Source organism: Enoplosus armatus, chromosome 16 (assembly GCF_043641665.1).
Source record: "Enoplosus armatus isolate fEnoArm2 chromosome 16, fEnoArm2.hap1, whole genome shotgun sequence".
Taxonomy (NCBI): Eukaryota; Metazoa; Chordata; class Actinopteri; order Centrarchiformes; family Enoplosidae; genus Enoplosus; species Enoplosus armatus.
In genome coordinates this window covers 13,796,914-13,810,256 of record NC_092195.1, presented here as the reverse complement: position 1 = coordinate 13,810,256, position 13,343 = coordinate 13,796,914, and the positions used below count along the sequence as shown (strand labels likewise).

At 40.4% G+C, this 13,343-nt stretch overlaps 2 protein-coding genes across 2 annotated transcripts; both read left to right on the top strand.

The window, feature by feature from the left end:
- The first annotated feature begins 452 nt into the window (after positions 1-452).
- Positions 453-2,643, top strand: rpz2 (rapunzel 2). The gene is made up of 2 exons (XM_070922133.1): positions 453-519; positions 1,624-2,643. Exon 2 carries the CDS (start codon positions 1,677-1,679, stop codon positions 2,361-2,363), a length of 687 nt encoding a protein of 228 aa, XP_070778234.1. The 5' UTR covers positions 453-519; positions 1,624-1,676; the 3' UTR covers positions 2,364-2,643.
- A 1,501-nt stretch (positions 2,644-4,144) lies between these two features.
- Positions 4,145-11,440, top strand: krit1 (KRIT1 ankyrin repeat containing). Its single transcript, XM_070921621.1, has 17 exons — positions 4,145-4,288; positions 5,283-5,452; positions 5,588-5,744; positions 6,007-6,099; positions 6,196-6,325; positions 6,412-6,655; positions 6,785-6,900; positions 7,007-7,150; positions 7,274-7,430; positions 7,919-8,026; positions 8,712-8,868; positions 9,129-9,280; positions 9,410-9,576; positions 9,725-9,812; positions 9,895-10,101; positions 10,757-10,873; positions 11,113-11,440. The coding sequence occupies exons 2-17, from the start codon at positions 5,351-5,353 to the stop codon at positions 11,200-11,202; spliced, it is 2,229 nt and encodes a 742-aa protein (XP_070777722.1). The 5' UTR covers positions 4,145-4,288; positions 5,283-5,350; the 3' UTR covers positions 11,203-11,440.
- Positions 11,441-13,343: the final 1,903 nt, after the last annotated feature.

Here is a 13,343-nt window from a genome sequence, read left to right as displayed (position 1 = left end):
AAATATATCTTTTGTAATTTTGGTAAACTGCGTTCCTTACATCCTGCTCTGAGTGCAACTTGTTCAAGTGTATCAGAAAGTAAATGATGGCACATGACCAACATTGCTGTGTTAATGGGTTCTGTTTTAAATATAATTTCAGTATCAGTGATACTGCAACTATAAAACACTGTTTCCTGGTTATAAAGTATGGCATTGTCACCTCTGTTTGCTGGTAATCTCTGTGGTATCTCCCATACTGGTTTGAGGGGTGTGGGGCCATACATCTAAAACAATGAAAAAGATAGCCTGTTATTCACTGCCTGTGTTGCAGCCTGTGGTTGGAGCTTGCAGCCGCAGTGCATCTGGATGAACTCCCCTCATCCAATCAGCACAGAGCATGCATGAGTCACTTCCTTGTGTTTACTCCCTTATTTGGCAGGAGTGGGCTGTCCTAATTTGATACATAGGGAGGAAAATGGTGGAAAGGAAAAACAGGCGGCTTCAGTAGACAGAGAGATACCAACAGTTTTATCTCTGGTGAGTAAACATCTGACGTCTCAGTGCTTTGTAATCTGTAATCTGAAGGGTGTTTGAATTCTGTGTGATAGCTGGATCAGCTAGGACTCATGAAATGAACACGAAAGATGGTTGATTCATGTTTGTGTGTGGTTGGGAATCAGGAAATGAGAGAAACCGGCCTGAAAACAAACAAAGTAACAAATCCTGAGTTCAAATTAAAGATGCCAAATAGCCACTGGAGGTTATTTGAACTCTTAAAGAGGATAGACGATCTGTAACCATTTGTTTATTTCCAGTCTTTCTTGTGTTACTACAAAGACACACCCACTGTTATCCCTGAGTTATTTTTCCAGCAGGGCAGCATTGAGTAGGATGATTAAGGTCAAAACTAAGAGAAATATGCATTACAATAGGATATGGATCTCAGAAACTAGTAGTAGATTGCTGATATGTCTTCTGTAATCCAGCACTTGCTATATTATAAACTATATGTGATACAGTTATTTCCCACAACACAATCATTGCTTATAACTATTATGATGATAATTTAAATCAGTCTTCTTTAAGCAAAAATGCCCAAAATTCAACTGGGTCCAGTGTCTCAGGTGAGAATATTTGCTTGTCCTCTTAGTCTTCTGTGATATTAAACTAAATATCTTTGGGTTTCAGACTGTTGGTTGGACAAAATAAGCTAATTTAATATGTAAACTTAGGCTTTGGGAAATTGTGATAGACATTGTTTTACTATTTTCTGACATTTTATAGACCAAACAATCAACAGATGATTCAATAGCGAAAATATTAATTACTCCCAGGCCTAGTTTCCTCCTGCTCACATGTTGAAGCTCTGCCGACCATATGAGCCCTCATTGCGACCTGTTGCTAGTAATATTAGAGTGTAAAATGACACCTTCTACAATATGCTGTACATACAACAGCCGGTGACATGTGGCCTGTAGTACCAGCAACCTGAGAGTTAGCCATGACCTAATTTTTTAGGGTAATGCAAGACGAAACAATACTTTAGAGCCTGACCAATCCTGTAGTTAAAGCTCTTAGATTTTGGTCATGCTGAGTTTGGACTCAGTTTTAAGAACATGTGGTGCTTTTTTATCTCTCCAGCCTCCAGACTCACTTTTTGTGGACCATAAACTGGCAGAAGAAAAGCAGCAGTGATGGCTGACGCAGCACAAATCAAGAAAACTGCAGCCAAGGTGCTGTGCTGCGTGGAGAAGGTGTCCTCCTTCGCCTCCTCCATCGACCCCATCTTTGGCGTAGTCTCCTCCCTCGTTGGGGTGGCTCGCAAGGGCCTAATTGACGAGGAGGGCCATGCTCTAGACAAGGACTTCCAGCCGATTCATGCCAAACTGGAGAGCATCTCCCAAAAGAACCAACAATGCCTGCAGAAGATCCGCATTGATGAAGTGAACGAAACTTACGGCAAGTATGAAGAGTACATCAAGCACCAGTACGCTGCCTTCAACAGCATGGTGGCGAAGGTGAAGAAAGATCCAGACTACAGCCGGCGCTACATGAAGAACTTTAAGGAGATTTATGAGAGAGACAAGAGTGACATGAGTCTGGATGTATACTACCGCGGTGTGATGGGTACCAGCTTGCTGTTCGGAAGAACCCTGCTGAAGGTGTACTTGGACAGCTGCGACGGTGACCGTGAGATCATGGAGCGCCGCTGTTCACACATCATCCACCTGTTCCACATGGGCCTCATCGCCCTCATGGCCTACACAGCTGTTACAGAGGATGATGAAGACGAGGTGCGGGAGAAGTGGGCCAAGAGGGTGGGGGAAATCCAGAAGAAGATGCAGGAGGTGCTCAGTCAGTGCAAAGACAAGTCGTCCTGAACATGGACCAGCAGAGAGAGGGCTTTGGTGGCAACAATACTCTCAGCTGTGGACCAATAAATAAAATACAAATCATGTTATAATATATATATATATATATATATATATATATAAATAAAACCAAAGCCATGTTTTATGTACTTGAGCTGCACCTCATATTCTTATTGCTGCATTTTAGTTATCGTATCGACATTGTATTTTATTTTTGGCTTCAAAGAGACCACTATATGTTTCAGCTGCTTTGTGTTACAGTACATGTCAATATATGCTGAAGTTTTATACAATGTCTCAATTAAAATGTACAAATTATAAGTTAATCAAGTTGTGTATTTGTGAAATCCTTTACATCTACATTAAAGCCAACAACTTACACATACAAAAGCCATGTTGGACTAGTTAGTAAGATTTGTAATAAGGCTGTCTATAGGGGTATAGCTCTGAATTTAGTAATTAATTATTAAAGTAATTAATTAACTTTGTATCCACACAACACACACAAACATATATGAATACTCACAAACAACCCTCTACTAGAAAAATGTATCCTAATACTTCTGTTGACTATAACTAAACAATAAACTTGAACCCATAAAAACTCCATGCCTATAATACAATACAGAATATTACACCAGCGAGAAAGAGGCCTATCAACATGAGACACTACATGAGGAAAAGTGTCTTTATGGTGTCTGACAATAAGTAAGGAAATTCAAATGATTCTGTAATGCAAACACCTAACCCAAACTGTCTGAACCCATACAACATATAGCGTCAATGAAGAGTTGAAACAAGCTGATGAACGGTGAAGTAATTTGTCTATTAATCGATCGATTCATCTTTTAAGTAATTTTTCAAGCAAAAATTCCAAATATTCTCTAGTTCCAGCTTCGTAAATGTGACGATTTACTGGTTTTCATTGTAATAGCCATTTTTCCACTAGACTATATGTCACAATATTTTATAAACTATTCCAGGTAAACTAACAAAATCTGCTTACGAACACCTCTAAGGCTCACTAAATAAAACATTATTTCTCGGGTGTTAAATATTTGTAAAAACGAAAATTCACCATTTTATGAGGGGGTTACGTATCAGACTTTTTGGCTGGGAAGCCTACAGTCTATGGCTGGGAGCAGTAACTTCCTGGAGTCTCCACTGGTTGCCTAGCAACTGCTCAGTCAAGAAAGAACTAGCCACAGTCCAGCAAATAACTAGTCTTAAAACAGATTTTACATTTTAATTCTTGTATGGATATAAAAACGACATATGTGTTCATTAGTGAGCTTTAAATGTGATGCTTTAAATGATATTGTAACCGGTGGATAGAGCCAAGCTAGCATGTTTCCCCCTTTGTGCTAAGCTAAGCTAACCACCTGTTAGCTGTTGCTTGACATTTAACACTGCGGCATCAATCTTATCATTTAACTCTGCCACAAAGCGAATAAGCTATCTTAGCTATTTTCTGTAAAAATGTCCCTGTAATTGTTATTACCAGTAACGTGAGACCAATACAGGCATTATATATATATGTATATATATATATATATATATATATATTTCTTTTTTTTTTATTTTACAAAATCGCTCCTATTTTAAGGGAATTTATCGAGTAGATTCAGTTTAGAAATAGTAAAACCTGCAGTAGGAGAGTATTTAATGCAGCCGCACCGAGTCCCCCTCACCGCCAGAGTCCTCTGTTGTCCAACCGGAGCTGCTGTACTGAAACGTAACACGATTCCTCTGTTTGTCTCTGCAGTCCTGCCCAAAGTTACAGGCCTGCAATTACTTCAACCGAAATATCTGCCCTGGAAGTTTACCTGGAGCCGTCTGCCGGCTACGGACCGGTACATTTAACAAGGTGAAACTCCCTGAGAGCTGAGGAAAGCTGTGTTAGGTCTGTTTGAGGAAAAGTCACGTCGCTTTCGGTAAGTTTCAGCTGCTCAACTAGCGGAAAAGCAGTGATGATAAGTGTAGCATCCCGGCTACAGCTGCTGATTCAGAAAGTTGATTCTATTTGTTATGGAAAAGAAGATATATCAACACTGGTAGGATCCAGCAGCACGGGGTGTAGTCTAAAGCATAGTATATAATATACTTTGTGTAATAACTGTTCTAAGACAACAGAGAGTTTGGCTTCCGGGGCGGGACCCTCCTCTGAACTCAACAAGTTGATTTCTGAGGGTTATTAATGTTTGACATACAGACTTCTGAGGAATATTTATTCGACTCATTTAATGTATTTTCTGTACAACTCTTGCAGTCAAACCATGTCTTTTGAAGGGCGGGTAATACCTACAGTACAAGCCTGTGTTGAACTGCAGATACCTGCGAAATTCAGTATTATAATACGCTTATTAGGCATGGTTAAAGTTGCTATAAGCGTCTATTATGATGCCTTATAACCACAGTCATAAGGCATCACAGGTGTGATCCAAACTCGATGACAAGTATCACAGTTGATTGTGTTTTGCATGAAAAGTTATAAACATAATGAATTATATTTGTAATCTGTTATGACAATATGCACCTCAAATGTCGTCTGGTGTGATTCTTAAAAGTAATATTAAGTTAATTGACCCTTGTAAGGGAAATGAGAAATGACTCATTCCTAGTTTAGAATTTGGCTGCCACTAACAATTATTTTCATTATTGATGAATCTGATGATTATTGATCTCAGTCAATCGACAAATATTTCAGTCTACACAAAGTCAGAGGAAACAAAAGCCCAAGATGACACCACAAAATCACTAGTTTTGCATCATTAACAGTCCAAAACCCCAAAATACCACAAAAGACAAAGACAAAAAAAGCATTTAATGCTCACATTTGAGCATAGTAATTTTTATTGAAATTATGCGAACAAGCTAGATGTCATAACATTATCTTAACAATCGTGATAACGTGATCCTCTGTTTCAGGGATGCCACTCCACGGCATTTGGCCCTCATGTAGAATGTTTTGTCGGGACTGAGAAAAAGTCAGCAGTATGGGCAACGAGGACAGCCTGGAGGATGCGTTTGTTGCTGTCATTCGCCCAAAGAGTCAAGTCAGCCTGAGCTCAAAGGAGTACAGGGCCAAAGCCTATGAGGTAAATGTCTGACAGCAGATCGCCTGCTGACCTCAACAACAGCCAATGACGTCTAAACAGCTGTTCAAGCAGCCAGTTAACCCACCTCCAGTCATTTTTAACTCAGTGTCCATGTTTCCTCTGGTTCCTGTAAAGATCCTGCTGAATGAAGTGCCTTTGGAGGGGAAGGAGAAGAAAAGAAAGAAAGTTCTCCTGGCGATAAAGATCCAAGCAGGAGGAGACAAATCCAAATCCATATTGGATTATGTTGACGAGACAATCAGACCCATATCCAGTAACCAAGGCTTCATAGGTGAGTGTGGGACATTTGTGATACTCCCACTTAATATTTCTAATCTTATGACTAAATGACAGCCGACTGTCATTTAAATCAGTGGGTCGTAACCTATTTGGCTTCTGACTTTTTAAAGTGAAGGAATAGTCTCTTCCTGATCTGTTGTCAAAGATTGATATTCCCTTCTCGGATGCTTTCATTTGAATAGTTTTTTTCAAATGAAAGAGATAAAACTATCCAATGAAAACCACTGATCTTAAAACACAACTTTGGGTTTCAGGAAAGCGTGTGGTGCATATGAAGAAATTCCCCCTTGATGGAGCCAATGAAGGGAAAGAGGCCTCGCTTTTTGTTGTGCCAGTCAGTGTTAAAGGTGAGTAAAAAACAAAGAATCTGTCTTTTAAATGTATGCCTAAGATATACTAAAAACATAAATACATACTGTATATTAATAAATCATTCTGAACAGACAACAGCAAGCCTGTCTACAGCGCCGGGAGCCCGAGCTTCTACTGCTTCCAGGACATCATGCGGGTGTGCAGTGAGACCAGCGCTCACTTCTGCTCCATCACCTCTAAGATGCTTCTGGCCCTAGACAAGTGAGGATGTATTTGAAAACATGGTCTTCTCGGATTCAGCTTTTTGGGGAAACCAGGCTTTTACTTTTCCTCTTTGACCTCCACAGATGGTTAGCAGAGCAGCACACCGTGCCTCACGCCATCCCCGCTCTGTTCAGACCAGCGCCCGTGGAGCGGGTGAAGACCAACGTCAGCAACCCGGCCTACAGCAGCGAGGGCAAGCTGAGTGAGGAGGGTCTGCACATGGGCTACACTGCTCTGGAGATCAAGAGCAAGATGATGTCCCTGGAGAAGGCAGACATGTGCATCCTCAACCCACTTTACGGCTCTGATCTGCAGTACACCAACCGGGTGGGTCTGTTTGTTTTTAGCACCAGAAAATGGATGGGCAAATGGGCATATTTGATGTCAATTACCATGGGAGATTGCTTGTCTAACCCTCCCTTTGTCATTCTTGCCCGTCCGGCCTTTTGTTTTCAGGTGGACAAAGTTATCATCAACCCGTACTTTGGGCTCGGAGCGCCTGACTACTCCAAGATCCAGATCCCAAAGAGGGAGAAGTGGCAACACGGTCCAAACTGTGTGACAGAAGACAAGTGAGGGGTTATTCTTACATGAACCACATTGTTATTGGTCTTTGTGTCTCATTTCTCCTCATTCCCTCACATCCCACAAAAATGATATCAACAAATTTCTCTGCAGGGAGCGCCAGTGGGTGGATGACTTCCCCCTCCACCGCAGTGCCTGTGAAGGAGACACAGAGCTGCTGTCTAAGCTTCTGGACAGCGGTTTCTCAGTCAAGCAGCTGGACAGCGACCACTGGGCTCCCATTCACTATGCCTGCTGGTGAGTCTGACGCTCACCTCGCAGCCTGAGAGTCTGAAGTATCCAAAAGTTCTCATTTTCCTATATTTTGGCTTGTCTTGTGAGCGACGAGTTGTGGTTAAAGTTTTGTTTGGTTCCATCCAGGCACGGTAAAGTCGAGGCGACCAAGCTGTTACTGGAGAAAGGTAACTGCAATCCAAACTTGCTGAACGGCCAGCTCAGCTCCCCTCTGCACTTTGCAGCCAGAGGAGGCCATGCAGAGATAGTGCAACTCTTGCTGCAGCACCCCGAAATCGACCGGGTATGAAACGTGACGTTGGTGTTGTCTTAACCCCTGGCTTTCTTCCTCTTGTTTTTTCCCAAAGCTGCAGTGGACGATTTTCTATCGGCCATTATAATTTTAACATATCGGTGTCACTACTGCAGCTACTACTACTGAGTATAAACCTGGTAAACAAAACATTGTGACTGTTTTCCTGAACTACTTTTTTATTTGATTTGCTTAAATTGAATCTAAATGTGTCCTTTTTTTAGTAATGCACATGCAAAACATTGATTGAGATTTCATACATTGATACCGATCAATGACGTGTTTACAGCTCGACAAATTGAATATTTGATGTTCATTACACTGGACTGTGAGATATGCGGAAGTTCGAAAGTAAATTTGACTCATGTAGCTGCAGACAAAGCATTTATGTATTATGATGCCCTACGTCACATCTCACAATATAATTATAGTGGCAGATAATAACCAGCAAATATTGATATTGACTTTCCCACCAACAGCACATAGAAGACCAGCAGAAGAGATCCCCTCTGCAAGTGTGTGAGGAGAACAAACAGAATGAATGGGAGGAGACGGTGAAGCTTCTGCAGCAAACCAACGGAAAACCTGTGAGTCGCACATCAGAGGCTCATCTTATTACTGTATTTGTGTTGCAAACATGACACTGACTTGTGATGGAAATTAGATTTAGAGATTAGCAGCGTCTACCATCATGGGCCACATCAAGCCACAGTGTTCGTGCTGATGCTGATCTCATGTAGCTTCGGCTAGTCTTTTTTTGTGTTGTGTTGTATTGCGTTGTGTTTTGTTGTTATGTGTTATATTACATATATATTTATATATTTTTATAAGCTGGTTTATCCATAGTGACCAATGTCCAAGACGCTGTTCATTATGAAGTTCGTTATTATATCTAAACATACTCAAATTTTTAAGTATACAGGTCTTCATACGTGCATTTTGATGACACTGAGTCAGGCTGGCTTTTTGTGGTTCATAGTTGTGTCCCAACTGTGCGTTTGACTATTTCTAAAGGACATGATGTATGTAAAGGAGTTGTAATGCCCTAACTGCCTATGCTTACATATATTAAATTGGTCTATATGCGTGTAAAAAAAGAGTATTAATGAGAGTATGAAATGTGAGTTTTCTTTTGCTTATTTCTGTGGCAGTTAAATCTGCTGGTCACTAGATGGAGCTATCTCCTCAAACATAGTCCGAGGTGTCCTGCAGACTAAGATGTTTCACTTGGTTTTGATTATGGTATGTATGTGTGTTTGTGTGTGTCCACAGTATGAGAAGGTGCGTATCTACCGCATGGATGGCTCTTATCGCTCTGTGGAGCTGAAGCACGGCAACAATACGACAGTGCAGCAGATCATGGAAGGCATGCGTCTTTCGCAGGAGACCCAGCAGTACTTTACCATCTGGATCTGCTCCGAGAACCTCTGTGAGTTCACTCATAAGACACACGTGTGTTCAAATTCATCCTGTGGCTGTGAAACCATCTGTGACAAAACACTATGACTTTTTGACTCAACTACAGAGGAGAGACATTTCGTCAAACTATTTTATTAAGTTTGATCAAATGTTGTATGCTTTTTTGATTCAATGACTAAAAGACTAAATAAATACTATATAATAAATATGGAGACAAAATCTTTCAACCTCAGAGATTGCAGTAACGTCTGTATTCATTTTGTGTGTCAGACCTGCAGCTGAAGCCGTACCACAAGCCCCTGCAGCACCTGCGGATCTGGACAGAGATTGTGACGGACCTGACGGTGCTGGATCCACAAAGGGAAACACCTCAGCTTTTTCTCCGCAGAGATGTCCGGCTGCCTCTCGAAATTGAGAAAAAGGTAGCTCATTTTGTATTGTACAAGAAGCTACTTGTTTGTAGCCCATATGTTAGCTGGGACGGTGACTGACTTGGTTACTCGACACGTCAGGTGTCAGCTCTCACCCTGCTGCTTATGGTTTTGTTCCAGGTGGAGGACCCTCTGGCCATCCTCATTCTGTTTGACGAGGCCCGTCACTGCCTCCTTAAAGGCTTCTTTCCTGCTCCAGACAGCAAGCTGATCACACTGGCCAGCCTCCTCCTGCAGATCATCTATGGCAACTATGAGAGCAAGAAGCATAAGCAAGGGTTCCTCAAGTAAATCAGTTTCAAATCATATTTACATTAACATATGAACATTCATATCTGTCTAAAGCTGTTATTGCAGCGCAGAAAGATCTTGAATTCTGTTATAGTTGGTGTAGGAAGTAAAAAGTTGCATTTCTGTTTGTTTTTTTTCCAACAGTGAGGAAAACCTGAAATCAATTGTGCCGATATCCAAGGTGAAAAGCAAAGCATACCACTGGACCAACAGGATTCTGCATGAATACAAAGTACGCTCCAAGTCTCAGTCTTCAAATGAAATCCCGCCCACTGCTGGTTTGATTGACAGGCTTTTCTCTCCCTCTCTGACAGGCCCTGAGCACCAGTGAGGGGGTGAGTAAAGAGATGCACCACCTGCAGCGACTCTTTCTGCAGAACTGCTGGGACATCCCGACCTACGGAGCGGCCTTCTTCACGGGCCAGGTCTACACCAAGGCCAGCGCCAGCAACCACAAAGTCATCCGCGTTTACGTCGGGGTAAACACGAAGGGGCTGCACCTCATGAACATGGAGACCAAGGTATCGCCATCTTTTCATTCCATGTTTTAAACTTCAGCTGTACACCAGGAGTTTTGTGCTTTTGTAAGAGCTGAAAACAGTAAATAGCGTTCTCCACTTAATCCTCAGACACGCCAGTAAAAACATTGTTCAAACCTACAGAACTTTATTTTAAATCCTCAGCACCAGATATCTGAGTTTTGGGTAAAATGTGTAGAGAATGATGCTCAAAACATCTAGGAAATCTTCATTTGATGTAATGGTGCTGCCATTAATTAGTCACGTTTTAAATGTCTTTTTATATAAACATTTTTATTATTATATTTTAACTTTATTTAAACATCATATAGCTTCAATGAAGAGTTGAAATAAGCTGATACTGAATATATATATATATATATATATATATATATATATTTCCAACCTTAAGGCTTCGTAAGTTATGTGGAGTGTTAACATACGTAAGATAAGATATTATATTATTATTATAATTGATCTTTTAAGCCTAGTTTGGGGTGGAATATCTCCATTTATGGTTATTATCCACAATTTGAACAAACCCCAGAACTTGGCTTCGTTTGTTCTTAGGAATATTGTATATGGGTGTTTTCTTTGTTTGTTGTGTGTTTTAATCGAACATTTGGTGTGATCATTTGTTAAATCTCTGCACCTCCAGGTCCTTCTCATCAGTTTAGAGTATGGCACATTCATGTGGCAGCTCGGACACGCTGACCAGTACTTCCAGATACACAGTGGTGACAATAAAATGAACTTCATTGTGCACACAAAACAGGTAACTGCTACAGGACGCTTCCAAAATACTCAAAACAGTGTTTTTAAAATAATTTATTTTTAGGAATTATGTCTAAAGTAGAATTATAAGATCCAATCAAAAATACAGACTGTAAGCAGCCCAGAGTCCATTTATGAAGCTGAATATCTCGACGACAATCTCTTCTCAAGGATGGCAGCTCGAAATGAGTATTGTCAAGTTAAAATATTTAAAGCCTGTGTTTTGTAATTTCCTTACAGGCTGGCCTTATTGTGAAGCTTTTGATGAAGCTGAGTGGACAGATGACTCCAAATGATAAAGGCGTAACGGACAAATATGCGTACGGCTGAAAAACTGTTGAAGAAACCACAGCTGCCAAAGACCCAGTGCAGGTTCTTCTGACTGACTCTGACTTGACTGCAATAACTTTGGATGAAGAGCAAAGATGGCCTCACCAGAAGCGCCTCATTTTGTATATTAAGCTTACTGATACCGTTCACATTGTGTATTTTGATGAGTCATATATTTTGAGTGCATGTAAATATGTTTATTTAATGTTTTGTTTTAATAAACTGATTGACGTATGAATGAGGATGTATTGGGAGTTTGTGTTGAAAACTTGAAACCACCTTATCTTTTATTAACAAAAGTAATTAAAACAAATGTTATTTTAGAGTGATTCATCTTATTTAATATTAGGCTGATGGAAAGTTGGGGCTAGTAGCTTTAAACTCAGGGAAGTGAAATAAATAAATCAATCGCTTAAAGTCCTCTGCACAATTCTGAACACTTCAGGATAGTAGAAAATATTTTTAAAGTGATACAGAGGATGCAACCATGTAACAAACTGCTTAATGTTAGAAAAAGTACTTTGTCTTTTAACGGTATTAAATGGCTAATATTTGAGATACTATAGAAATATTACATACATGACCTTGTAGGAATGCCATAGAAAACATTGTGTGTACAGTATACACTATAGAGCACAATGCTTATGTTGTGTGGCTCAGAGGCATATTAATAGAATAAAATAAAGATAAACCTAATTAAAAACCTGATAGCCCATCTCATGACTTGTAAGTCATTTAACCTACTTTTCAAGGTCATTAGCATTATGTATATTCTTTCTACTTGGAAATGTTCTTTTATAGGCTTACAGCATAACTAAATTTCAAACTTAACGTTTTTGAGATAAAGATAGAAAGTTTGCTATTCCAATTCACCACTATGCAAACTAAGTAATGTGTGAATTTAAAGCGGTTACATCCTTATTGATTAGCCTCAAATACAGTGCCAGTGCACTGCAAACTGCTCGCTACTTTTCTTCAATAAATTATCAATGTGTTGGTACTCGGGTATATTTCGGTACCTCTCTGGGACACTAAAACTAAAATGGAACTTTTTACCGGCTCACGGTACCGTGTTTCAAGGGAAAAGGAAAACGTTTAAAGCCAAATAAAACAATTTTTGAGAGTAAATGTCAATCAAAAATCCTCACAATCGAAGGCGCAGATCATGTTCGTCCTGCCGTAGTGACATCATATAGCAAGACATCGGTTCAGATACCGGCAGCCAATCACAGCGGCAGTTGCTTGACGGACACGCGGTCAACAGCCAATAGGAAGCCGCCGTTGGTCAGGCGGGGGCAGGACCAGCATTGACAGGTAGAGATGTTGGCGAAATATTACCAACGGTCCCCCAACATGAGCATCAGATGGACTGCTGCCGCTTGAATAAGTGGACATTTACTTTACCTCCACAAAGCGCTTTTCTTCCAGGCTTTAGTGGGTCTCTGAATCATTTGTTTTGAGAGGACAGGTCCGGCGGAGGAAGTTAAAATGTCTATGCATTTGTATGAAATGAGCAGTAAACTGCTCGGGGACACTGTCGGGAGTCTGAACGACAACCTGACCTCCGTGGTGCTGGCGGCCTCTGTGATCACTCTCACTCTGGGATATGTTACCAAGTTGCTGCTGAAACAGTCCTCTGACAAGGGTCTGGTAAGTTCAACCTAAACATGAAAGATTCAGTGCCAGACATTGTTGTTGAAATGCATTGACAGTTTGTATCCAGCAGTCACTGTTCTCATGTTTCTTCGTACAGGGTTACCCACCTTACATACCCTCCAGCATCCCCTTCCTGGGTCATGCCATTGCATTTGGGAAAAGTCCCATTGAATTTCTTGAAAATGCTTATGAAAAAGTAAGTACTGAAGCTATTAGTGTATTTAATCTGCAACTGTTTTGATAGTAAATCAATTGTTACATTATTTTAAATAAAAAGTGCCCCAAAATTTAGTGCTCCAGCTTTTCAAATGTGAATACTGACGGGTTAAATTTTATTTTTAAAACAATATGTAGAGCAAATGATTAATCAGCTGGTCAAGACAATACGGGACATGTTAATTGGTAATGAAAATAATTGTTAGTTGCAGCCCCGTGTTACAGTTTGCACACATGCAAAGACACACTTAGAATTTCTGAAAACACAA

Bases quoted from the DNA above. Each gene is read 5' to 3' on its own strand.
- rpz2 (XM_070922133.1), top strand. From the start codon at position 1,677: ATGGCTGACGCAGCACAAATCAAGAAAACTGCAGCCAAGGTGCTGTGC.
- krit1 (XM_070921621.1), top strand. From the start codon at position 5,351: ATGGGCAACGAGGACAGCCTGGAGGATGCGTTTGTTGCTGTCATTCGC. The intron at 6,656-6,784 runs GTGGGTCTGTTT...TTTTGTTTTCAG, and splicing joins ATCTGCAGTACACCAACCGG to GTGGACAAAGTTATCATCAA. The intron at 8,027-8,711 runs GTGAGTCGCACA...GTGTGTCCACAG, and splicing joins AGCAAACCAACGGAAAACCT to TATGAGAAGGTGCGTATCTA.